At 42.7% G+C, this 26,616-nt stretch overlaps 2 protein-coding genes and 2 non-coding genes across 4 annotated transcripts; 2 read left to right on the top strand and 2 right to left on the bottom strand.

Annotated features, from left to right (window-relative positions):
- Positions 1-2,984: 2,984 nt before the first annotated feature.
- On the bottom strand, positions 2,985-5,979 carry LOC133130280 (gastrula zinc finger protein XlCGF26.1-like). The gene is made up of 2 exons (XM_061244748.1): positions 5,720-5,979; positions 2,985-4,762 (listed from the first exon to the last, which is right to left on the bottom strand). The coding sequence occupies exons 1-2, from the start codon at positions 5,928-5,930 to the stop codon at positions 3,399-3,401; spliced, it is 1,575 nt and encodes a 524-aa protein (XP_061100732.1). The 5' UTR covers positions 5,931-5,979; the 3' UTR covers positions 2,985-3,398.
- A 2,287-nt stretch (positions 5,980-8,266) lies between these two features.
- trnar-ccu (transfer RNA arginine (anticodon CCU)) lies at positions 8,267-8,339 on the top strand. Its single transcript has one exon. It is a non-coding gene; the product is annotated as a tRNA-Arg (tRNA).
- Positions 8,340-14,775: 6,436 nt separating this feature from the next.
- On the bottom strand, positions 14,776-17,603 carry LOC133130474 (gastrula zinc finger protein XlCGF57.1-like). The gene is made up of 2 exons (XM_061245087.1): positions 17,349-17,603; positions 14,776-16,391 (listed from the first exon to the last, which is right to left on the bottom strand). The coding sequence occupies exons 1-2, from the start codon at positions 17,557-17,559 to the stop codon at positions 14,776-14,778; spliced, it is 1,827 nt and encodes a 608-aa protein (XP_061101071.1). The 5' UTR covers positions 17,560-17,603.
- A 2,292-nt stretch (positions 17,604-19,895) lies between these two features.
- trnar-ccu (transfer RNA arginine (anticodon CCU)) lies at positions 19,896-19,968 on the top strand. Its single transcript has one exon. It is a non-coding gene; the product is annotated as a tRNA-Arg (tRNA).
- The last annotated feature ends 6,648 nt before the right edge of the window (positions 19,969-26,616 follow it).

Consider the following 26,616-nt stretch of genomic DNA (forward strand, 5'->3'; position numbering starts at 1 on the left):
AGACCTATACACCAACAAGACCCCTCCGTTCTGCCACTTCGTGCCGTCTGGCGCCTCCCCCTCGCCACACCTGCACCTCACGCTCACGACTGCTGTCTGTCCTGGTCCCACGGTGGTGGGATGACCTCCCGGTGGATGTCAGAACGGCAGAGTCTCTGACCTCCTTCAAGCGCAGACTGAAGACCCATCTCTTCAGGCTACACCTTTCCCTCCCCAACTCACCACCATGATTAGCCTTAGACTGTAATGGCACTTATGTATAGATTGTATAGATATTGTTACTTGTATAGGTATTGTTATTTTTTATTGGCTGTTGTATTGTTGTATTCTAGCTGCAATTGTGGTATGCTAGTTTGAAATCATGGGGGCGACATTGGCTCAGGCAGCAAGAGCAGTCGTCTGGCAGTCAGAGAGTTGCTGGTTCGATCCCCCACCTGGGCTGTGTCGAAGTGTCCCTGAGCAAGATACCTAACCCCCATTTGCCCCTGAAGGGTTGTGAACAATAGGCAAATACAGCGGCTAATCTGACGGTTAGCGACTTAACATAGGCTAGAAAAACAAACCTACGACAACGATTTATACAACTCTTAGCACATGCAGTCATGTACATATTAAAGGTACAATAGGTAAGATTTATGTCTTAAAACATTGTTACAAGATCATTGTAAATCCTGTCCTATCATTGAAAAACCTCACTGACATGCTGACTCACCCTCTGCCTGTGTTTATAGTCCTTAAATTTGGCTTTCAAAGTGTACATTTATCGAGCCGTCAAATGTATCAAAACATTGTACAGCTGTACAGCAATTAAAGCTCATTGGTTGAAAAATGGTTCAAACTGCCACAGCCAATGGCATTTTGGGGGATTCTACGTGGCTGCCCAAATTTCACTCCAGACAAGCAAACACTGAAACTCTGTGTACTATTGCTTATTATACAAGCAAAGGCTACATATCAAGTTATGAGAAATACCCGTTTGTTATCGGTAGCAACAAGCAAATTAGCTATAGTTAGCTTGAAGTATTTACAAATATCCACTGACGATAAAATATAGGTAATACGAACATAGTAGCGATTGCACAAGCGTTGTGCTTCGGGTGGATATTTGTAGATTCGGGAAGCTAACTAGTAATCGCTCAATTGCTTGTTATAGCGAACTGATATTGTTTCATAACTAGATAAGCAATAGTAAGCGGAGTTTCAGTGATCGCTCGTCTGGAGTGCAATCTGGGCAGCTACACATTCCTTTTGTCTCTTTACGTGTTCAATCATCCGTAAACCTTTATTTCTCTCAAACTGATCTCAAAAAGTCACCTGTTCGGCAAACATTTTCTTGCTAGAACACTATGAAAAGACGGCAGGCTGTGTTTGCGAATGTTGTCAGCTTTCCAAAACAGTGCACGAGAACACTGAACTGTAATAATAAAGCTTTATAGGCTACGTGTTATAGTCAAACTGTGGGAAGCATAAACAGTGTTGTGGTTTGAGGTTGTCTGTTGTTGCAATTATGATTTATTAACCTTGTGCCGGGGGTTATGGATGGTGCAGTGGGTAGCACTGCTGCCTCACAGCAAGGAGGTCCTGGTCATTTCCTCCGGGTACTCCGGTTTCCTCCCACAGTCCAAAGACATGCAGGTTAGGGTGATTGGAGAGTCTGAAGTGTGTGTGTGTGTGTGTGTGTGTGTGTGTGTGTGTGTGTGTGTGTGTGTGTGTGTGTGTGTGTGTGTGTGTGTGTGTGTGTGTGTGTGTGTGTGTGTGTGTGTGTGTGTGTGTGTGTGTGTGTGTGTGTGTGTGTGTGTGTGTGTGTGTGTGTGTGTGTGTGTGTGTGTGTGTGTGTGTGTGTGTGTGTGTGTGTGTGTGTGTGTGTGTGTGTGTGTGTGTGTGTGTGTGTGTGTGTGTGTGTGTGTGTGTGTGTGTGTGTGTGTGTGTGTCCTGCGATGGACTGGCGACCTGCCCAGGGTGTATTCCTGCCTTTCACCCAATGTATGCTGGGATAGGCTCCAGCCTCCCTGTAACCCTGTTCAGGATGAACAAGTTAAGATAACGAATGAATGAATAACCTTGTGCCCTTTCAGCCAGGCGCTAAACCAAACAAAACCAAATTCAAACCGTCAACAGCCGTGTTTGTCGCACTTTCATCTCTTGCCATTTGAACCCGTACACTACGGGGCGAAACTGTAATGTCGTTTCAAAGTAAGAGTCCCATTATCGTTAGCAAAATAAAATGCATCAATCAGGAAATATCTAAAGGTAATTTAATTTAAGACTTCTGGTTGTGATGTTATTGGATTTTGTAGATCTAGGAGAATATCCTCTGCATATGAACTCATTTTAGTAAGTATCTGGAGTCTGTATTCCTGTAATGTTATTGTTTTGTCGGATGGCAGCAGGGCTCTATAAATATGGCATATTAAGCTGGAGAGAGTGGGCATGCTTGTCTGGTGCCGTGGTCCAGCATGAATCTTTGTGAAGTAAGTAAGTTAGTGATCATGGACGCTGTGGGAGAGTTATATCGGATTTTAATCCACTGAATGAATGACTCTCCAAAGCCAATCTCTTTAATGAAGCGAATAAGAAGCTCCAGAAATCTTCTTCTGTGGCCTATTAAGACAACAAACATAACTGAAACTACATGCAAGCAGGCACAGGACAAAGTACACAATCACATGATAGCGTTGTATCCAATAGGCCTCAGATAGGTGTGCCGTCATTCCCACTGGAAAGATCTATGGGTCATTAGCGTTCTCTAGACTTCCGGGTCAAAAATCGGATGATCTATGCGAGAAATGAATGGGGTTTTTTGAAATCCTTTCAAATTTGGATTTGGACATTTGGACGTTTTTTCTGTATATGAAAAAAAAGAAAGAATGATTTTGATCCTATTTTTATAGTCAAAAAAACCGTGTCAATTTAAAAAGCAAATTGTTATGGCTAAGTTGTTAGCAACTCGTCGCAGAATAACAACATCACGCACAGTGCTGCATCTGACTGTATTTTCAGTTACCATAAATGTTCATTTATACAGTTTTACTTAATGTTGTATATATAGCAAAACTTGTATTTATTCTTGTCATAGTTGGTGTTCTTGTTGGTAATTCATAGGTTATTCAAAATGCTGTATCCACACTGGTAGCCTCAAGTAAATTCTTATTGTTGTAAATAACTATAGTATGTGTACCTAGATGCACCATTGGCGGTAAACAATGAATAACAATACACATATGGGCAAAAAAATAAAAAAACAACCGTCAGGCAATGCTGACTCCTACAGTAGGCTAGTTCCAGCACAGTTGACTACAGTAGGCTAGTTTCAGCACTGATTACTACAGTAGGCTAGTTTCAGCACTGATTACTACAGTAGGCTAACTTTTTGTCACAAAGGTGTCCCGGGAATGATTTCAGTTTGTCCCGAAAACATTATTTATCGCCCCGGGACGTTGGGATGCTGTTAGTCTGGAGTCCTGATTGTGAGAAAGTACGTGTCTCTGAAGAGTGCGATTCTGGGAGAAACTCCTCCTGCACAGTGTGCAACTGAATGGTTTTCCCCAAAATGGTTTCTCTCCCATGTGGACCTTTTGGTGGGTTTTAAGATGATCTAGTCGGGCAAAGCTCTTCCCACACTGGTTGCAGCAGTGGGGTTTCTCTTTGGTGTGGACCCTTTGGTGAGTTTTAAGATTACCTCGTTGGGTAAAGCTCTTCCCACACTCGTTGCAGCAGTAGGGTTTTTCCCCTGTATGGACTCGCTGATGTTGCTTAAGAACATGGAGATAGGCAAAGCTCTTTTTGCACACTGTGCATCTGAAGCATTTCACTCCTGTGTGAGTCACCTGGTGAGTTTTAAGATTGCTCTTCATGGAGAAGCACTTTCCACACTGTTCACAAGTGAAGGGTTTCTCTCTGCTGTGAACACGCTGGTGGGCTTCAAGCGTTTTCAAGCGTTTTCCGACACAAGCGTACAGTTTCTGCCCTGTGTGAGTGCTTTCGTGAGCTTTGAGGACGTGTGACTGGGAGAAGCTCTTGTCACACACAGAGCAGCTGAACGGTTTCTCCCTGCTGTGAACCAGCTCGTGCTTCTCCAGGACGCTGGAGGAAGTGAAACCCTTGCCGCACTCTGAACAGCTGAACCGTTTCCCCGCGCTGTGCTGCTCCTCGTGCGTCTTCAGTTCAAGAGCGTCCGGGAACGTCTTCCCACAGCGTGTGCAGATGAACTCCTCCTCCTGTCCCTCAGTTCTGCAGGGACTCTTTGCTTCTGCTGACGTGTCAGAACCCGCCTCACACGGGGCGCTTCCATCACACTCTCCTGGAGAACCCAGAGGGAACGCCATCTCTGTTGAAACCTCATCAGGCAGCCCATGAGAGCACTCTTTGTCGAGGGGGCAGCCATTTTGTTTCTGCTCGAGGTGTGATGCTGACCCCTCGCCCTTCTCCGAGTGTGGCCTCTGAGAATCTGTGTAATGTGGAGGAGAGAAGTCATCGTCTAACCGGGCTTCTCCATGCTCCGAGCTTCCTCCACACTGCCCGTTTTGTTCCTGATCAACTCTCAAGCTGTTGGCCATGCTCCACACACCCTGGAGCTCCATCCCCCAGTCTGCGGACTCCAGCAGGGGGAGTGTGGGGGTGAGAGGCTGCTCCTCTGGCTCCTGTTTGAGTTCTGCTTGCAGCTCCTTTTCTGGGTCTCCTGCAGGGCAGAGTGGCATGTGCAGCTCCTCCTCCTTACAGAGGGGCCCTTCACCACCGTTAGCTGCAGCTGCCCCTGAAGTGCCTGCACAAAAACAAAAATATTTTGAAAACTCAACTGCAGGTAATTGGTAATGTGTCACACTTTGACTTGGCATGATGCCAGTAATGACTAATTACAAATATATCATCATGAATCCCCATGGAAAGCTACCACAGGTATTCTCACAGGTAGGAGAAGAGATTCAGACCAATCCTGCTCTAAATCTTTGATTAAGGAGGTGTGCAGTAATACATTAAACCCTGTTTAAAAAGTGGAATAATCGTTGGTAATTGCAATACAAAACTGGATAGTCTGACAGTATAAACCAAACCCATGGAATATCAGAGATAAATCTTTATAGAAAATGCAGTTTAAACATATCCAAGGTAGAGGGCCGGGTTACAGTACAGAAGAGTCTATATGCGCCAGAAATGGTCAGTTGAGGAACTGAATATTCCATGGGTCATATCTCAGCTAATGCAATTAGTAACGTGTTTTATGTTTACACACACCGTTTTTATAAGCCAGATATTAAACATTTTATATAAGTTCAAAATGGTCCCTACATGCAAATTTCAGAAGAACCAGGGCTTTTCTTTCCAACGTTATGGACTTATAAATACCACATTTCGGGCCGTGACACGTTTTTAATGGCAAACTTTAAATGGCTCTACCGGAAAAGCCGGAGGTTCAAATTTGAAGGAATTTTATATTTCATCATTGCCGACCAATACACAAAAAAAGAAAAGATCCAAGAGGTGCTGTGGTGCAAAGCTCCTGGAGTTGGCAAAGATCGGCCCTTCTACATTAGAACAACTGAAATATTGCACTGTGGCAAACTAGAGCTAGGCTACCTCTCTGCAAATAAACAGCTGCGATGGCCACAAAACAGATTTTTCAATCTAAAAAAAGGTGCGACGAAATTTCCATGTAATAGGCTGTGCAACTCACGTCAAACCGGAACTTGAAATTAGAGTTTTACAGAACTACCTGGCGTACCCTCTCCGTATCCTCGCACAGCCCTGAGCTCTCCCTCCATCAGCAGTAACTTCGTTTTTAGCGTTTCGTTCTCTCTTTGGCTTCTGCACATCTCCAATCGCCAAACAGCAGACCCATCGTCGACTAGTTTGGTAATTTCTACTACTGCCGTTTTCGCTAAAACCTCCAAGATGGAGGCCACCTGAACCTGAAGAGAAGGAAAAGACAACATTTCTTGCAAATGATGAACTAGCGAGACAACAACCGCGTATGAAACAGTCCTGTGAACTTCTAATGGGGGGAGGATCTTCTTCTTGTTTGAGTTTATTCGGGATGATTGTTCACGTTAAGTTGCAGACTGCCACCTATTGACCTCCCACACCCCCCCTCTCCCAACCCAACTATCCCCTCCAAGTTCCGTCCCCGTCCAACCTCATCGACACAGCCTTTCACTCTCTGGATAATATTTTGTGCACTGCACAAGTACGTGGTCAACAGTTTCCTTTGACGTTGCATTCCTCACTCATATCTGAATTGAGCCCTGTCCGATCCAATATCGTCACGATAATGACCTTTTCTCTTCTGCACTTCCTTTCAGACTGCGTGACATTAATCGATTTCTGTATGTTATTGTATCTCCGTCCTTTACGTTCTTGATCCCATTTACTTTGGCATATGGCCATTCTTTTATACTTAATTAAAGCCTTTCCTTCACCCCTCCCCAATGGTCTGTGCAAGATTTCATTTTCTCTCAAATACAGGGCCCTGTATAGCACCATCATCCTCATCTACACCAACATGCGCAGGGAACCAATAATATTGTCGTTGTAGTTTATAACATACATTTTGAGGTAAACATTTTTCATCACGGAACACGTTTCATTACGGAAAATGGCACGGATGACTGGACGTCATGAGTAAGTGCATTTCTTCTGCGTGTACTGCAACTTTGTTTAATATAAACTGCATCTCAATATAATACATACGTGATGTGTAGTGGCGTAGCCAGGATGCTAAAACTGGGTGTCCTCGCATTATCGATATGAGCATACTGTATCTATGTTCGAGGGAAACGCAGAAATAACTTTGCTAAACAGACAAAATCCAAGAGCAAGTGTATTTCTTACGATCATATTGGCAAATACGTGTGCTGTATTGCAACTTTTCTCTGTTCGTCTGAATATTCAGTGATGCGCATTTGTAAGTTACCACTAAGATAATACCTCTGTGTTTTTGCAAGACTTGCATACTCTGCACTTCCACATGGTGTCGTTTTTTCCCCAATGTCCATCCTGCAGAGTGTAATTCCCCTTGTGCTTGGAGCTAAACATGAACTGTTTTGAAAAATGGCACGCACATGTTTGTGAGTGGCATCTTCGTTGAATGTAGTTTGTGCGGTGATTCCAATAAATTGCTGAATCAAATAAATGTATTTGTTTCTGTCTTCTAAATGGCTCATTGAGTATTGCTTTGTCTTAGAGGTAGGGAGGGGTCAGGCCAGGTGTGAAAAGCCTACTTACCTGGCAGGACCGCAAACCACATAAATATTCATTGAAGAAAGGCCATTAGCCCTCCCATTGTCAGCTGGTGCTGAAACATAGTAGTGACAGCACTAGGTTGTTGTCATTTATTTTATGTTTCTAATTGGATACCCAAGACCTAGATGAACAAATTTCAGTGATCCAAAAATGTTGTTACAATTGATGTGTTTTTACAGCATTCATGTCTGTTTTAAAAACTACTCTTTACAATTTGTGTGATTCTACAGCAATTTACAACAAACATATTATTCTGACCTACTTACTGTTGCCATATTACTGTTGCTGAGTTTGTGCTAAAAACAAAGACACAGACACTTTGGAATCACTATATATAAAGTTTGTTAAAATGACACAAATGTCAGAGCAAGACACAGTCACCAGTTTTCCTCATCTTGCCCTCAGGCCCCAGAGGGTTAAAAGTTGAAAAATAGCTAAATGCAAATTCTACATAGAAATAAGCAGTGAGACAAAAACATGTTTTGCTCATTAGATCAGGTCCCTCTTGATGTCATAAATGAGCTGGACCCAATAGCTAAGAGTCTGGTAATAAAATGAACTCCAGCCATTTCATCCCCACATAGGAAGAGATGGAAATGTTTACATTACATTACATTACGTGGCATTTAGCAGATGCTCTTATCCAGAGCGACGTACAACGAAGTGCAGATCAAACACAAGTATAGGTGCGAAGAGGACCTGAGAGGACAGTACAGTTCCTAGTGTCCTAGTGTAAACATACAGATAATCAGAACCCTTGAAGAGTACAATCAACTTCCAAACTAGCATACTAGCATAGCATAACAGCCATTTCATCCCCACATGGAAATGTTTAGACTGATATGAATGGATATTGCAATGCTTTTCTCTAATTTTGCTGATGCTGAATGTATCCCATCACAACCGCATACAAGTAGTCTGAATCCATTCACAGATTTACCTTTACAACAAAAAAACAAGAGACCTTTCTTGTCTTTGTTATATCAAGAGGGCCCCAGCCCTAGCCTCTCATAGATGGAGTGACCACAGTGCCCCAGTGGCCTAATGGATAAGGCACTGGCCTCCTAAGCCAGGGATTGTGGGTTCGAGTCCCATCTGGGGTGGCTCTGTCTTTTGCTTGCTGGTGATCCGAATGTCATTAACAAACCCTTCCTTGGGAGGGAGGTAATGCCTTTATAATTGGTAGAATGGTGTCATGGGAAACCTCAGATAGACGCACATTTATTTACACATCAGGATTCCTAGAGGAACTGGAATGGAAACAGAGCGAGGCAGGAGAGAGGTGCAGCAGAGGCGTGCTGGGCCCATAACCCAGAGGTCCAGGTTTCCCCGCACTGTGCTGCTCCTCGTGCATCTTCAGTGTAAGAGCGTCCGGGAACATCTTCCCACAGCGGGCGCTGACCTCCTCTCCCTGGAGGGCTAGCGTTTAGGATTCTGTGCCATCACCGCCGCGACCTGGGTTCGATTCCCGGTCGGGGAATGTATCTGAGAGTAGCAATCTTGGGCTGACCCGGTCCCAAGCAAAACGGACCCATGAGCAGTAGCCCCTCCTCAATCGATCAGGCGGTTTACTCCTGACTGGGTCTCTGAACTCTGTTCTTCACGCACGGCACCAATTCTCCTTCTTTCAGCACACCTACCTGCAGTTACTTTAAGCTCTTTGTATTCAAGAATATAAGAAACTGATTACTGATACAGGAGGATATGCAGCATATGGTCACTCAAACAGTCAGATAAATTATGACAATAATAATAAAAACAGGTTATATATATATATATATATATATATATATATATATACAGTGCATCCGGAAAGTATTCACAGCGCTTCACTTTTTACAGCCTTATTTCATTTTTTTCCTCACACACAATACCCTGTAATGACAACGTGAAAAAAGTTTTTTTGAGATTTTTGCAAATGTATTAAAAATGAGCAGCTGGTTTATTGTGGGCTGTCGGAGTGCGAAGAGAATTTCGCCAAATATAAAAAAAAAATAAAAAAAAAAGAAGCTTACCCCACCTTTTGTTGGAGATGTTGAAATGTGATAACATCATATCAAAATGTTGGAAAGATTAAGTTGAAATGTAATATATCATATACCTGTATGGTAATATTTACCTAATATGCACTCATATGAAAAGCCATATTAATGTGATAATCAATGTTAACAATGTGATTGGTAGTCACAAATGTGAAATCAATATATGCACTCATGATTGGTAAAATTCCCTTTGATCCAGATAAATGTGATGAATAGACCTGCATAGACAATATGTACCCATATAGATGTGTGAAAGTATATTGTTGTATGAAGCCCCTCACTGTTAGTTATTCACTGAGTTTTATGTCCTCTGTAAGACCACTGGAGGCCCCCCCTGGGGTGGTCCGTGAGGAGGAACAGGGATCACTGGTTGTATGCACGAAACAAAAAGACCACTAGAGCCCCCCAGGGGTGGTCCGTGAGGAGGAACAGGGATCACTGGTTGTATGCACGAAACAAAAAGACCACTAGAGCCCCCCAGGGGTGGTCCGTGAGGAGGAACAGGGATCACTGGTTGTATGCACAAAACAAAAAGACCACTGGAGGCCCCCTTGGCACTGAGATGGCCCGCGATGGACTGAGAGGAGAACTCTTCCAGGGCCCGCGACCAATCAGAATTGAACTATCCCTATCAAGAATTGTGAGATCATTTTGGCGCAGTGAAAAGAGACACCTGCTGGGAGGAAATAAGCCTGTTTGGAAACTGTATAAAAGCCTGTCTGTAGCTGTATAAAAGCCTGTCTGTAGCTGTATAAAAGCCTGTCTGTAGCTGTATAAAAGCCTGTCTGTCGCTGAACAGATTTTGGGTCACTCTGCAGAAACACCACGGCTTTATGATCGCTGTTAGAGAATAAAGTCTGACATTCTCGAAGATTCTGCCTCATCCTCGTTATTGAAACACTTTAAAGAAATTCTACGCAAAGTCTGGGAATCTTTGTGTTCAATTGGAAAACACTTCAAACAAAATAAAGTTTAAATAAATGAGCAACAACTATTTGCAATGAGAGAATGCTTGCAGATGAACTGTGTGGAAATGGAAATATTATTAGGTATTTATTAGACTTATTTGCTTCTGTTGCTGTAGCTTATCCACTTAGAGGTTTGAAGCATTGTGTGTTTTTTGAGATGCTCTTCTGCATACCACTGCTGTAAGGTGTGGTTATTTGCGTTACTATCACCTTCTTGTCAGCTTCAACAAGTCTAGAGTCTAGTGTGCGTGAGCCACAGTTTGCAAAGAATGGTGCAAAAAAAACTAAAGAAATCCAGTGAACAATGGTCCTACAGACAGAAACGCCGCGTTAATGAGACGTCAGAGGAGAAGGGCCAGACTGCTCAAAGCTGACGGGAAGGTGACCGTAACGCAGATAACCACACATTACAACAGTGGTATGCAGAAGAGCATCACTGAACACACAACACATCAACACTGAACACATCATAACTCAATGTCGGGGCAGTAAGAGCAGTCGTCTGGCAGTCGGAGGGTTGCTGGTTCGATCCCCCGCCCGGGCTGTGTCGAAGTGTCCCTGAGCAAGACACCTCACCCCTAAAAAATGCTCCTTGCATGGTAGCCAATCATCATTGGTGTGTGTGAATGGGTGAAGTAGAAGCATCAATTGTACAGCACTTTGGATAAAGGCGCTATATAAATGCATTTACCATTTACAGCAGTAAAAGTTAAAAAAATAAGTCTAATAAATACCTAATACATTGCTCTGTGAGTGTATATGGTTGCAGAGTTGTTTCGGTGCCTATTATAAATTCTGCAGTTGGTTGCACCAGTGTAGCATCTGTGTTGGACATTAGTTTATAGAATTTGGATGAAGGATTCCTTGACTTGGCAATGTGCATGAGTTGCACTGTTAGCGGCGGTGGCTGCAGGCTGTTTGATATATTTTATCTTTGATTTCAGTGACTTCTTTAGTTGAAGGTACTGCAGAACATTCACTACCGATATCACATTTTTGGGCAAGTCATGGAGGTGACATTGGCTCAGGCAGTAAGAGCAGTTGCCTGGCATTTAGAGGGTTGCCGGTTTGATCCCCCGCCTGGGCTGTGTCGAAGTGTCCCTGAGCAAGACACCTAACCCCCATTTGCCCCTGACGAGCTGGTCAGCCAATTGCTGTGAGTGTGTGTATGAATGGGTGAATGAGAAGCATCAATTGTACAGTGCTTTGGATAAATGTGCATTATAAATGCCAACCATTTACCAAAGACATTAGGGAATTGTTTTCAAATATATGTTGATTGTGCTATATTGGACTGAATTTGTACAGACATTTCCACCAAGCTGTTGAGATTACTGGGTTCTTGAAGCAGTTGTGTTTTTTTAACGACTGAGTGAGGAAAGGTACATCAGTCATTGAAATGTCATTGTTTTCTGTTTGTTCTATGTTTTTTTTTTTTTTTTTTGATAATTGGGGAATAGCCATTTAACAATATATTAAAGGTTGTCTGCCAGGTAATAATGTCTGAAACTTGGGACTGCTCAGGCCCCAAGCTCTTTGCTTTGTGAAAATATCAATACCTCGGTACATGATGTTGCCTGAAGTGATGTTAAGAGGGTGTTTCTGAGTCACAGCGCATCAGTCTTTCAAACGGAGTGGTGAGACTGTGGATTTGGTCCAGATGACTGAGCGGCTTGTGTTTAATACATTGAATGTAGTGTCCCCAGCTGAATGATAGTCTGTCTCTTACTGGTGATTACTTCATGATGTCTTTTACTGGTGAATTACACAAACACACCGCAAAAGTAAAAACAACATACATGTACCATTAAACCAAAATGACCCTTAAAAACAAGACAGATAGCAAACCTTGTGCATACGACTAGCTATAAAGTTACAGGCATAGAAACACTCAATAGTTGAAACTAGAATATTCGTCGTGAAAGGGTTGTGAACAATAGGCGAATATAGCAGCTAATCTGTGAAAAAAAATCTGTGTAAATTTAGAAAACAAATTGTTGGGGCCAAGTTGTTAGCAACTCGTCGCAGAATAACATCACACACAGTGCTGTATCTGGCTGTATTTTCAGTTACCAAAAATAATAATTTATACTTTTACAGGCATCGAAACACTCAATAGTTAAAACTAGAATATTCCTCTAACAAAATGCCGCAAATGGCTTCTTCATGAGTCGTGAAAGGGTTGTTAACAATCTGGCGGTTAGCTACTTAACATAGGCTAGAAAAAGAAACCTACGACAACGATTTATACTCTTAGCACATGCAATCACGTACATATCAAAGGTACAATAGGTAAGATTTTTGTCTTAAAACATTGTTACAAGATCATTGTAAATCCCGTCCGATCATTGAAAACCCTCACTGACATGTTGACTCACCCTCTGCCTGTGTTTATAGTCCTTAAATTTGGCTTTCAAAGTGTACATTTGTCGAGCCGTCAAATGTATCAAAACATTGCATAGCTGTACAGCAATTAAAGCTCATTGGTTGACAAATGCCAACTCCAACTCCAAAATTCCAACTGCCACAGCCAATGGCATTTTGGGGGATTCTACGTGGCTGCCCAAATTGCACCCCAGACAAGCAAACACTGAAACTCTGTGTACTATTGCTTATAATCCAAGCGAAGACTACATATCAAGTTATACAAAAATACCCGTTTGTTATCGGTAGCAACAAGCAAATTAGTTATAATTAACTTGAAGAATTTACAAAAATCCACTTACCATAAAATATAGGTAATACGAACATAGTAGCGATTGCACAAGCGTTGTGCTTCGGGTGGATATTTGTAGATTCGGGAAGCTAACTAGTAATCGCTCAATTGCTTGTTATAGCGAACTGATATTGTTCCATAACTAGATAAGCAATAGTATACAGAGTTTCAGCGATCGCTCGTCTGGAGTGCAATTTGCGTGCGTGCGTGCGTGCGTGCGTGTGTCCTGTCCAGGGTGTATTCCTGCCTTTCGCCCAATGTATGCTGGGATAGGCTCCAGCCCCCCTGCGACCCTGTTCAGGATAAGCAAGTTAGGATAATGAATGAATAACCTTGTGACCTTTCAGCCAGGCGCTGAACCAAACAAAACCAAATTAAAACCGTCAACAGCCATGTTTGTCACACTCCCATCTCTTGCCATTTGAACCGGTACACTACCGGGCGAAACTGCAATATCGTTTCAAAGTAAGAGTCCCATTATCGTTAGCAAAATAGAATACATCAATCAGGAAATATCTAACAATAAACTTATGAATAAAGGACATTTTAAACTAAAGGTAATTTAATTTAAGACTTCTGGTAGTGATGTTATTGGATTTTGTAGATCTAGGAGAATATTGTCTGCATATGAACTTATTTTATCTGGAGCCGGTATTCCTGTAATGTTATTGTTTTGTTGGATGGCAGCAGGGCTCTATAAATATGGCATATTAAGCTGGAGAGAGTGGGCATGCTTGTCTGGTGCCATGGTCCAGCATGAATCTTTGTGAAGTAAGACCGTTAGTGATCATGGACGCTGTGGGAGAGTTATATCGGATTTTAATCCACTGAATGAATGGCTCTCCAAAGCCAATCTCTTTAATGAAGCAAATAAGAAGCTCCAGAAATCTTCTTCTGTGGCCTATTAAGACAACAAACATAACTGAAACTACATGCAAGCAGGCACAGGACAAAGTACACAATCACATGATAGTGTTGTATCCAATAGGCCTCAGATAGGCGTGCCGTCATTCCCACTGGAAAGATCTATGGTTCATTAGCGTTCTCTAGACTTCCGGGTCAAAAATCGGATGATCTATGCGAGAAATGAATGGGGTTTTTTTTAATCCTTTCAAATTTGGATTTGGACATTTGGACGTTTTTTCTGTATATGAAAAAAAAGAAAGAATGATTTTGATCCTATTTTTATAGTCAAAAAAACCGTGTCAATTTAAAAAGCAAATTGTTATGGCTAAGTTGTTAGCAACTCGTCGCAGAATAACAACATCACGCACAGTGCTGCATCTGACTGTATTTTCAGTTACCATAAATGTTCATTTATACAGTTTTACTTAATGTTGTATATATAGCAAAACTTGTATTTATTCTTGTCATAGTTGGTGTTCTTGTTGGTAATTCATAGGTTATTCAAAATGCTGTATCCACACTGGTAGCCTCAAGTAAATTCTTATTGTTGTAAATAACTATAGTATGTGTACCTAGATGCACCATTGGCGGTAAACAATGAACAACAATACACATATGGGCAAAAAAATAAAAAACAACCGTCAGGCAATGCTGACTCCTACAGTAGGCTAGTTCCAGCACAGTTGACTACAGTAGGCTAGTTTCAGCACTGATTACTACAGTAGGCTAGTTTCAGCACTGATTACTACAGTAGGCTAGTTCCAGCACAGTTGACTACAGTAGGCTAGTTTCAGCACTGATTACTACAGTAGGCTAGTTTCAGCACTGATTACTACAGTAGGCTAGTTTCAGCACTGATTACTACAGTAGGCTAACTTTTTGTCACAAAGGTGTCCCGGGAATGATTTCAGTTTGTCCCGAAAACATTATTTATCGCCCCGGGACGTTGGGATGCTGTTAGTCTGGAGTCCTGATTGTGAGAAAGTACGTGTCTCTGAAGAGTGCGATTCTGGGAGAAACTCCTCCTGCACAGTGTGCAACTGAATGGTTTTCCCCAAAATGGTTTCTCTCCCATGTGGACCTTTTGGTGGGTTTTAAGATGATCTAGTCGGGCAAAGCTCTTCCCACACTGGTTGCAGCAGTGGGGTTTCTCTTTGGTGTGGACCCTCTGGTGAGTTTTAAGATTACCTCGTTGGGTAAAGCTCTTCCCACACTCGTTGCAGCAGTAAGGTTTTTCCCCTGTATGGACTCGCTGATGTTGCTTAAGAACATGGAGATAGGCAAAGCTCTTTTTGCACACTGTGCATCTGAAGCATTTCTCTCCTGTGTGAGTCACCTGGTGATATTTAACGTGGCTCTTCAGGGAGAAGCACTTTCCACACTGCTCACAACTGAACGGTTTCTCTTTGGTGTGGACGCTTTGATGAGCTTTAAGATGCCATAGGCCGGCAAAGCTCTTCCCACACTCGTTGCAGCAGTGGGGTTTTTCCCCTGTGTGGATTCTCTGATGTCGCTTAAGAACATGGAGATAGGCAAAGCTCTTATTACACACTGTGCAGCTGAAGCATTTCTCTCCTGTGTGAGTCACCTGGTGAGTCTTAAGATTGCTCTTCATGGAGAAGCACTTTCCACACTGATCACAAGTGAAGGGTTTCTCTCTGCTGTGAACACGCTGGTGGGCTTCAAGCGTTTTCAAGCGTTTTCCGACACAAGCGTACGGTTTCTGCCCTGTGTGAGTGTGTTTGTGAGCTTTGAGGATGTGTGACTGGGAGAAGCTCTTGCCGCACACAGAGCAGGAGAACGGTTTCTCCCTGCTGTGAACCTGCTCGTGCTTCTCCAGGACGCTGGAGGAAGTGAAACCCTTGCCGCACTCTGAACAGCTGAACCGTTTCCCCGCGCTGTGCTGCTCCTCGTGCGTCTTCAGTTCAAGAGCGTCCGGGAACGTCTTCCCACAGCATGTGCAGATGAACTCCTCCTCCTGTCCCTCAGTTCTGCAGGGACTCTTTGCTTCTGCTGACGTGTCAGAACTCGCCTCACACGGGGCGCTTCCATCACACTCTCCTGGAGAACCCAGAGGGAACAGCATCTCTGCCGAAATGTCATCAGGCAGCCCATAAGAGCACTCTTTGCCGAGGGGGCGGCCATTTTGTTTCTGCTGGAGGTGTGATGCTGACCCCTCGTCCTTCTCCGAGCGTGGCCTCTGAGAATCTGTGTAATGTGGAGGAGAGAAGTCATCGTCTAACTGGGTGTCTCCATGCTCCGAGCTTCCTCCACACTGTCCGTTTTGTTCCTGATCAACTCCCAAGCCGTTGGCCTCGCTCCACACAGCCTGGAGCTCCATCCCCCAGTCTGCAGACTCCAGCAGGGGGAGTGTGGGGGTGAAAGGCTGCTCCTCTGGCTCCTGTTTGAGTTCTGCTTGCAGCTCCTTTTCTGGGTCTCCTGCAGGGCAGAGTGGCATGTGCAGCTCCTCCTCCTTACAGAGGGGTCCTTCACCACCGTTAGCTGCAGCTGCCCCTGTAGTGCCTGCACAAAAACAAAAATATTTTGAAAACTCAACTGCAGGTAATTGGTAATGTGTCACACTTTGACTTGGCATGATGCCAGTAATGACTAATTACAAATATATTATCATGAATCCCCATGGAAAGCTACCACAGGTATTCTCACAGGTAGGAGAAGAGATTCAGACCAAACCTGCTCTAAATCTTTGATTAAGGAGGTGTGCAGTAATACATTAAACCCTGTTTAAAAAGTGGAATAATCGTTGGTAATTGCAATACAAAACTGGATAGTCTGACAGTATAAACCAAACCCATGGAATATCAGAGATAAATCTTTAAAGAAAATGCAGTTTAAACATATCCAAGGTAGAGGGCCGGGTTACAGTACAGAAGAGTCTATATGCGCCAGAAATGGTCAGATGAGGAACTGAATATTCCATGGGTCATATCTCAGCTAATGCAATTAGTAACGTGTTTTATGTTTACACACACCGTTTTTATAAGCCAGATATTAAACATTTTATATAAGTTCAAAATGGTCCCTATATGCAAATTTCAGAAGAACCAGGGCTTTTCTTTCCAACGTTATGGACTTATAAATACCACATTTCGGGCCGTGACACGTTTTTAATGGCAAACTTTAAATGGCTCTACCGGAAAAACCGGAGGTTCAAATTTGAAGGAATTTTATATTTCATCATTGCCGACCAATACACAAAAAAAGAAAAGATCCAAGAGGTGCTGTGGTGCAAAGCTCCTGGAGTTGGCAAAGATCGGCCCTTCTACATTAGAACAACTGAAATATTGCACTGTGGCAAACTAGAGCTAGGCTACCTCTCTGCAAATAAACAGCTGCGATGGCCACAAAACAGATTTTTCAATCTAAAAAAAGGTGCGACGAAATTTCCATGTAATAGGCTGTGCAACTCACGTCAAACCGGAACTTGAAATTAGAGTTTTGCAGAACTACCTGGCGTACCCTCTCCGTATCCTCGCACAGCCCTGAGCTCTCCCTCCATCAGCAGTAACTTCGTATTTAGCGTTTCGTTCTCTCTTTGGCTTCTGCACATGTCCAATCGCCAAACAGCAGACCCATCGTCGACGAGTTTAGTAATTTCTACTACTGCCGTTTTCGCTAAAACCTCCAAGATGGAGGCCACCTGAACCTGAAGAGAAGGAAAAGACGACATTTCTTGCAAATGATGAACTAGCGAGACAACAACCGCGTATGAAACAGTCCTGTGAACTTCTAATGGGGGGAGGATCTTCTTCTTGTTTGAGTTTATTCGGGATGATTGTTCACGTTAAGTTGCAGACTGCCACCTATTGACCTCCCACACCCCCCCTCTCCCAACCCAACTATCCCCTCCAAGTTCCGTCCCCGTCCAACCTCATCGACACAGCCTTTCACTCTCTGGATAATATTTTGTGCACGGCACAAGTACGTGGTCAACAGTTTCCTTTGACGTTGCATTCCTCACTCATATCTGAATTGAGCCCTGTCCGATCCAATATCGTCACGATAATGACCTTTTCTCTTCTGCACTTCCTTTCAGACTGCGTGACATTAATCGATTTCTGTATGTTATTGTATCTCCGTCCTTTACGTTCTTGATCCCATTTACTTTGGCATATGGCCATTCTTTTATACTTAATTAAAGCCTTTCCTTCACCCCTCCCAAATGGTCTGTGCAAGATTTCATTTTCTCTTAAATACAGGGCCCTGTATAGCACCCTCATTCTCATCTACACCAACACGCGCAGGGAACCAATAATATTGTCGTTGTAGTTTATAACATACATTTTGAGGTAAACATTTTTCATCACGGAACACGTTTCATTACGGAAAATGGCACGGATGACTGGACGTCATGAGTAAGTGCATTTCTTGTGCGTGTACTGCAACTTCGTTTAATATAAACTGCATCTCAATATAATACATACGTGATGTGTAGTGGCGTAGCCAGGATGCTAAAACTGGGTGTCCTCGCATTATCGATATGAGCATACTGTATCTATGTTCGAGGGAAACGCAGAAATAACTTTGCTAAACAGACAAAATCCAAGAGCAAGTGTATTTCTTACGATCATATTGGCAAATACGTGTGCTGTATTGCAACTTTTCTCTGTTCGTCTGAATATTCAGTGATGCGCATTTGTAAGTTACCACTAAGATAATACCTCTGTGTTTTTGCAAGACTTGCATACTCTGCACTTCCACATGGTGTCGTTTTTTCCCCAATGTCCATCCTGCAGAGTGTAATTCCCCTTGTGCTTGGAGCTAAACATGAACTGTTTTGAAAAATGGCACGCACATGTTTGTGAGTGGCATCTTCGTTGAATGTAGTTTGTGCGGTGATTCCAATAAATTGCTGAATCAAATAAATGTATTTGTTTCTGTCTTCTAAATGGCTCATTGAGTATTGCTTTGTCTTAGAGGTAGGGAGGGGTCAGACCAGGTGTGAAAAGCCTACTTACCTGGCAGGACCGCAAACCACATAAATATTCATTGAAGAAAGGCCATTAGCCCTCCCATTGTCAGCTGGTGCTGAAACATAGTAGTGACAGCACTAGGTTGTTGTCATTTATTTTATGTTTCTAATTGGATACCCAAGACCTAGATGAACAAATTTCAGTGATCCAAAAATGTTGTTACAATTGATGTGTTTTTACAGCATTCATGTCTGTTTTAAAAACTACTCTTTACAATTTGTGTGATTCTACAGCAATTTACAACAAACATATTATTCTGACCTACTTACTGTTGCCATATTACTGTTGCTGAGTTTGTGCTAAAAACAAAGACACAGACACTTTGGAATCACTATATATAAAGTTTGTTAAAATGACACAAATGTCAGAGCAAGACACAGTCACCAGTTTTCCTCATCTTGCCCTCAGGCCCCAGAGGGTTAAAAGTTGAAAAATAGCTAAATGCAAATTCTACATAGAAATAAGCAGTGAGACAAAAACATGTTTTGCTCATTAGATCAGGTCCCTCTTGATGTCATAAATGAGCTGGACCCAATAGCTAAGAGTCTGGTAATAAAATGAACTCCAGCCATTTCATCCCCACATAGGAAGAGATGGAAATGTTTACATTACATTGCATTACATGGCATTTAGCAGATGCTCTTATCCAGAGCGACGTACAACGAAGTGCAAATCAAACACAAGTATAGGTGCGAAGAGGACCTGAGAGGACAGTACAGTTCCTAGTGTCCTAGTGTAAACATACAGATAATCAGAACCCTTGAAGAGTACAATCAACTTCCAAACTAGCATACTAGCATAGCATAACAGCCATTTCATCCCCACATGGAAATGTTTAGACTGATATGAATGGATATTGCAAAGCTTTTCTCTAATTTTGCTGATGCTGAATGTATCCCATCACAACCTCATACAAGTAGTCTGAATCCATTCACAGATTTACCTTTACAACAAAAAAACAAGAGACCTTTCTTGTCTTTGTTATAGCAAGAGGGCCCCAACCCTAGCCTCTCAGAGATGGAGTGACCACAGTGCCCCAGTGGCCTAATGGATAAGGCACTGGCCTCCTAAGCCAGGGATTGTGGGTTCGAGTCCCATCTGGGGTGGACTTCTCTTTTGCTTTGTCCCTTTGCTTGGGGTGGGGGAGCATATTTAATGAAAATGCCTTTATAATTGGTAGAATGGTGTCATGGGAAACCTCAGATAGACGCACATTTATTTACACATCAGGATTCCTAGAGGAACTGGAATGGAAACAGAGCGAGGCAGGAGAGAGGTGCAGCAGAGGCGTGCTGGGCCCATAACCCAGAGGTCCAGGTTTCCCCGCACTGTGCTGCTCCTCGCGCGTCTTCAGTGTAAGAGCGTCCGGGAACATCTTCCCACAGTGGGCGCTGACCTCCTCTTCCCTGGAGGGCTAGCGTTCAGGATTCAGTGCCATCACCGCCGCGACCTGGGTTCGATTCCCGGTCGGGGAATGTATCTGAGAGTAGCAATCTTGGGCTGACCCGGTCCCAAGCAAAACGGACCCATGAGCAGTATCCCCTCCTCAATCGATCAGGCGGTTTACTCCTGACTGGGTCTCTGAACTCTGTTCTTCACGCACGGCACCAATTCTCCTTCTTTCAGCACACCTACCTGCAGTTACTTTAAGCTCTTTGTATTCAAGAATATAAGAAACTGATTACTGAGACAGGAGGATATGCAGCATATGATCACTTAAACAGTCAGATAAATGATGACAATAATAATAAAAACAGGTTATATATATATATATATATATATATATATATATACAGTGCATCCGGAAAGTATTCACAGCGCTTCACTTTTTCCACATTTTGTTATGTTACAGCCTTATTTCATTTTTTTCCTCACACACAATACCCTGTAATGACAACGTGAAAAAAGTTTTTTTGAGATTTTTGCAAATGTATTAAAAATGAGCAGCTGGTTTATTGCGGGCTGTCGGAGTGCAAAGAGAATTTCGCCAAATATTAAAAAAAAAAAAAAAAAAAGAAGCTTACCCCAGCTTTTGTTGGAGATGTTGAAATGTGATAACATCATATCAAAATGTTGGAAAGATTAAGTTGAAATGTAATATATCATATACCTGTATGGTAATATTTACCTAATATGCACTCATATGAAAAGCCATATTAATGTGATAATCAATGTTAACAATGTGATTGTCTCTCCATTTCCCTCGGGGATACCACACTCACGCCGTCACCCAGTGCAAGGAACCTCGGCGTGGTGATGGACAGCAGACTGTCCCTTTCCGAGAACATTGCGGCGGTGACCCGGTCTTGCAGGTTCTTCCTATACAACATACGGAGAATCCGCCCCTTTCTCACCCCCTACTCGACCCAGCTCCTGGTCCAAGCGATGGTTCTGTCCCGCCTGGACTACTGCAATTCCCTCTTGGCTGGCCTCCCAGCGTCTGCCATCAGACCCCTCCAACTCATCCAGAATGCAGCAGCTCGTCTGGTCTTCAACCTTCCCAAATACTCACACGTCACCCCCCTGCTTACTTCCCTCCACTGGCTGCCTGTCATGGCTCGCATCAAATTCAAAACATTGGTGCTAGCCTTCCAAGCAGTTAAAGGGTCTTCCCCAGCTTATCTGCAAAAAATCATCAGACCCTACACCCCTGCCAGACCTCTTCGTTCAGCCTCCACAGGCCGCTTGGCACCTCCCCCTCTCAGAACCTCCACCTCACGCTCACGACTACTGTCTGTTCTGGCTCCACGGTGGTGGAACGAACTCCCCGTTGAGGTCAGAACTATAGAATCCCTCCCCACCTTCAAGCGCAAGCTGAAGACACACCTCTTCAAACAGCACCTCTCCCCATCCCTCCCTACCTCCCTGTGAACCTTAATTGTTGTCTCTGTGACTTGTGTATCAGTATTTTAGTTGGCTAGGTAAGCAGTGTTTGGATAGTTAACTTTGGTGACTTTTGCTCTGTTTGTTTGTTTGTTCAAAAAAAAAAAAAAAAAAAAAAAAAAAATGGCCCTTGTCCTTATCTTTGTTGTACAGGTAGCAGTTGAAATTGTACTTACCTCTAGGGTCTTTCAGCGAACTTATCCCTGGTTATGGGTATGCACTTTGTTGTACGTCGCTCTGGATAAGAGCGTCTGCCAAATGCCAATAATGTAATGTAATGTAATGTAATGATTGGTAGTCACAAATGTGAAATCAATATATGCACTCATGATTGGTAAAATTCCCTTTGATCCAGATAAATGTGATAAATAGACCTGCATAGACAATATGTACCCATATAGATGTGTGAAAGTATATTGTTGTATGACGCCCCTCACTGTTAGTTATTCACTGAGTTTTATGTCCTCTGTATGCACTTGAGAAAAAGACCACTGGAGGCCCCCTGGGGTGGTCCGTCAGGAGGAACAGGGATCACTGGTTGTATGCACTTCAGAAAAAGACCACTAGAGCCCCCCTGGGGTGGTCCGTCAGGAGGAACAGGGATCACTGGTTGTATGCACGAAACAAAAAGACCACTGGAGGCCCCCTTGGCACTGAGATGGCCGGTCTGGGGAACACGGACTGAGAGGAGAACTCTTCCAGGGCCCGTGACCAATCAGAATTGAACTATCCCTATCAAGAATTGTGAGATCATTTTGGCGCAGTGAAAAGAGACACCTGCTGGGAGGAAATAAGCCTGTTTGGAAACTGTATAAAAGCCTGTCTGTAGCTGTATAAAAGCCTGTCTGTAGCTGTATAAAAGCCTGTCTGTAGCTGTATAAAAGCCTGTCTGTCGCTGAACAGATTTTGGGTCACTCTGCAGAAACACCACGGCTTTATGATCGCTGTTAGAGAATAAAGTCTGACATTCTCGAAGATTCTGCCTCATCCTCGTTATTGAAACACTTTAAAGAAATTCTACGCAAAGTCTGGGAATCTTTGTGTTCAATTGGAAAACACTTCAAACAAAATAAAGTTTAAATAAATGAGCAACAACTATTTGCAATGAGAGAATGCTTGCAGATGAAGTCTGTGGAAATGGAAATATTATTAGGTATTTATTAGACTTATTTACTTCTGTCGCTGAAGCTTATCCGCTTAGAGGTTTGAAGCATTGTGTGTTTTTTGAGATGCTCTTCTGCATACCACTGCTGTAAGGTGTGGTTATTTGCGTTACTATCACCTTCTTGTCAGCTTCAACAAGTCTAGAGTCTAGTGTGCGTGAGCCACAGTTTGCAAAGAATGGTGCAAAAAAAACTAAAGAAATCCAGTGAACAATGGTCCTACAGACAGAAACGCCGTGTTAATGAGACGTCAGAGGAGAAGGGCCAGACTGCCCAAAGCTGACGGGAAGGTGACCGTAACGCAGATAACCACACATTACAACAGTGGTATGCAGAAGAGCATCACTGAACACACAACACATCAACACTGAACACATCATAACTCAATGTCGGGGCAGTAAGAGCAGTCGTCTGGCAGTCGGAGGGTTGCTGGTTCGATCCCCCGCCCGGGCTGTGTCGAAGTGTCCCTGAGCAAGACACCTCACCCCTAAAAAATGCTCCTTGCATGGTAGCCAATCATCATTGGTGTGTGTGAATGGGTGAAGTAGAAGCATCAATTGTACAGCACTTTGGATAAAGGCGCTATATAAATGCATTTACCATTTACAGCAGTAAAAGTTAAAAAAATAAGTCTAATAAATACCTAATACATTGCTCTGTGAGTGTATATGGTTGCAGAGTTGTTTCGGTGCCTATTATAAATTCTGCAGTTGGTTGCACCAGTGTAGCATCTGTGTTGGACATTAGTTTATAGAATTTGGATAAAGGATTCCTTGACTTGGCAATGTGCATGAGTTACACTGTTAGCGGTGGTGGCTGCAGGCTGTTTGATATATTTTATCTTTGATTTCAGTGACTTCTTTAGTTGAAGGTACTGCAGAACATTCACTACCGATATCACATTTTTGGGCAAGTCATGGAGGTGACATTGGCTCAGGCAGTAAGAGCAGTTGCCTGGCATTTAGAGGGTTGCCGGTTTGATCCCCCGCCTGGGCTGTGTCGAAGTGTCCCTGAGCAAGACACCTAACCCCCATTTGCCCCTGACGAGCTGGTCAGCCAATTGCTGTGAGTGTGTGTATGAATGGGTGAATGAGAAGCATCAATTGTACAGTGCTTTGGATAAATAAGCATTATAAATGCCAACCATTTACCAAAGACATTAGGGAATTGTTTTCAAATATATGTTGATTGTGCTATATTGGACTGAATTTGTACAGACATTTCCACCAAGCTGTTGAGATTACTGGGTTCTTGAAGCAGTTGTGTTTTTTTAACGACTGAGTGAGGAAAGGTACATCAGTCATTGAAATGTCATTGTTTTCTGTTTGTTCTATGTTTTTTTTTTTTTTTTTTGATAATTGGGGAATAGCCATTTAACAATATATTAAAGGTTGTCTGCCAGGTAATAATGTCTGAAACTTGGGACTGCTCAGGCCCCAAGCTCTTTGCTTTGTGAAAATATCAATACCTCGGTACATGATGTTGCCTGAAGTGATGTTAAGAGGGTGTTTCTGAGTCACAGCGCATCAGTCTTTCAAACGGAGTGGTGAGACTGTGGATTTGGTCCAGATGACTGAGCGGCTTGTGTTTAATACATTGAATGTAGTGTCCCCAGCTGAATGATAGTCTGTCTCTTACTGGTGATTACTTCATGATGTCTTTTACTGGTGAATTACACAAACACACCGCAAAAGTAAAAACAACATACATGTACCATTAAACCAAAATGACCCTTAAAAACAAGACAGATAGCAAACCTTGTGCATACGACTAGCTATAAAGTTACAGGCATAGAAACACTCAATAGTTGAAACTAGAATATTTGTCGTGAAAGGGTTGTGAACAATAGGCGAATATAGCAGCTAATCTGTGAAAAAAAATCTGTGTAAATTTAGAAAACAAATTGTTGGGGCCAAGTTGTTAGCAACTCGTCGCAGAATAACATCACACACAGTGCTGTATCTGGCTGTATTTTCAGTTACCAAAAATAATAATTTATACTTTTACAGGCATCGAAACACTCAATAGTTAAAACTAGAATATTCCTCTAACAAAATGCCGCAAATGGCTTCTTCATGAGTCGTGAAAGGGTTGTTAACAATCTGGCGGTTAGCTACTTAACATAGGCTAGAAAAAGAAACCTACGACAACGATTTATACTCTTAGCACATGCAATCACGTACATATCAAAGGTACAATAGGTAAGATTTTTGTCTTAAAACATTGTTACAAGATCATTGTAAATCCCGTCCGATCATTGAAAAACCTCACTGACATGTTGACTCACCCTCTGCCTGTGTTTATAGTCCTTAAATTTGGCTTTCAAAGTGTACATTTGTCGAGCCGTCAAATGTATCAAAACATTGCATAGCTGTACAGCAATTAAAGCTCATTGGTTGACAAATGCCAACTCCAACTCCAAAATTCCAACTGCCACAGCCAATGGCATTTTGGGGGATTCTACGTGGCTGCCCAAATTGCACCCCAGACAAGCAAACACTGAAACTCTGTGTACTATTGCTTATAATCCAAGCGAAGACTACATATCAAGTTATACAAAAATACCCGTTTGTTATCGGTAGCAACAAGCAAATTAGCTATAATTAACTTGAAGAATTTACAAAAATAAAATATAGGTAATACGAACATAGTAGCGATTGCACAAGCGTTGTGCTTCGGGTGGATATTTGTAGATTCGGGAAGCTAACTAGTAATCGCTCAATTGCTTGTTATAGCGAACTGATATTGTTTCATAACTAGATAAGCAATAGTAAGCGGAGTTTCAGTGATCGCTCGTCTGGAGTGCAATTTGCGTGCGTGCGTGCGTGTGTCCTGTCCAGGGTGTATTCCTGCCTTTCGCCCAATGTATGCTGGGATAGGCTCCAGCCCCCCTGCGACCCTGTTCAGGATAAGCAAGTTAGGATAATGAATGAATAACCTTGTGACCTTTCAGCCAGGCGCTAAACCAAACAAAACCAAATTAAAACCGTCAACAGCCATGTTTGTCACACTCCCATCTCTTGCCATTTGAACCGGTACACTACCGGGCGAAACTGCAATATCGTTTCAAAGTAAGAGTCCCATTATCGTTAGCAAAATAGAATACATCAATCAGGAAATATCTAACAATAAACTTATGAATAAAGGACATTTTAAACTAAAGGTAATTTAATTTAAGACTTCTGGTAGTGATGTTATTGGATTTTGTAGATCTAGGAGAATATTGTCTGCATATGAACTTATTTTATCTGGAGCCGGTATTCCTGTAATGTTATTGTTTTGTCGGATGGCAGCAGGGCTCTATAAATATGGCATATTAAGCTGGAGAGAGTGGGCATGCTTGTCTGGTGCCGTGGTCCAGCATGAATCTTTGTGAAGTAAGTAAGTTAGTGATCATGGACGCTGTGGGAGAGTTATATCGGATTTTAATCCACTGAATGAATGACTCTCCAAAGCCAATCTCTTTAATGAAGCAAATAAGAAGCTCCAGAAATCTTCTTCTGTGGCCTATTAAGACAACAAACATAACTGAAACTACATGCAAGCAGGCACAGGACAAAGTACACAATCACATGATAGCGTTGTATCCAATAGGCCTCAGATAGGCATGCTGTCATTCCCACTGGAAAGATCTATGGTTCATTAGCGTTCTCTAGACTTCCGGGTCAAAAATCGGATGATTTATGCGAGAAATGAATGGGGTTTTTT

Source organism: Conger conger, chromosome 6 (assembly GCF_963514075.1).
Source record: "Conger conger chromosome 6, fConCon1.1, whole genome shotgun sequence".
NCBI lineage: Eukaryota > Metazoa > Chordata > Actinopteri > Anguilliformes > Congridae > Conger > Conger conger.

Coding starts and splice junctions, on each gene's coding strand:
- LOC133130474 (XM_061245087.1), bottom strand. CDS start 17,559: ATGTCGTCTTTTCCTTCTCTTCAGGTTCAGGTGGCCTCCATCTTGGAG. Junction 16,392..17,348: donor TGTGCGAGGATACGGAGAGG/GTACGCCAGGTA, acceptor GTTTTTGTGCAG/GCACTACAGGGGCAGCTGCA.
- LOC133130280 (XM_061244748.1), bottom strand. CDS start 5,930: ATGTTGTCTTTTCCTTCTCTTCAGGTTCAGGTGGCCTCCATCTTGGAG. Junction 4,763..5,719: donor TGTGCGAGGATACGGAGAGG/GTACGCCAGGTA, acceptor GTTTTTGTGCAG/GCACTTCAGGGGCAGCTGCA.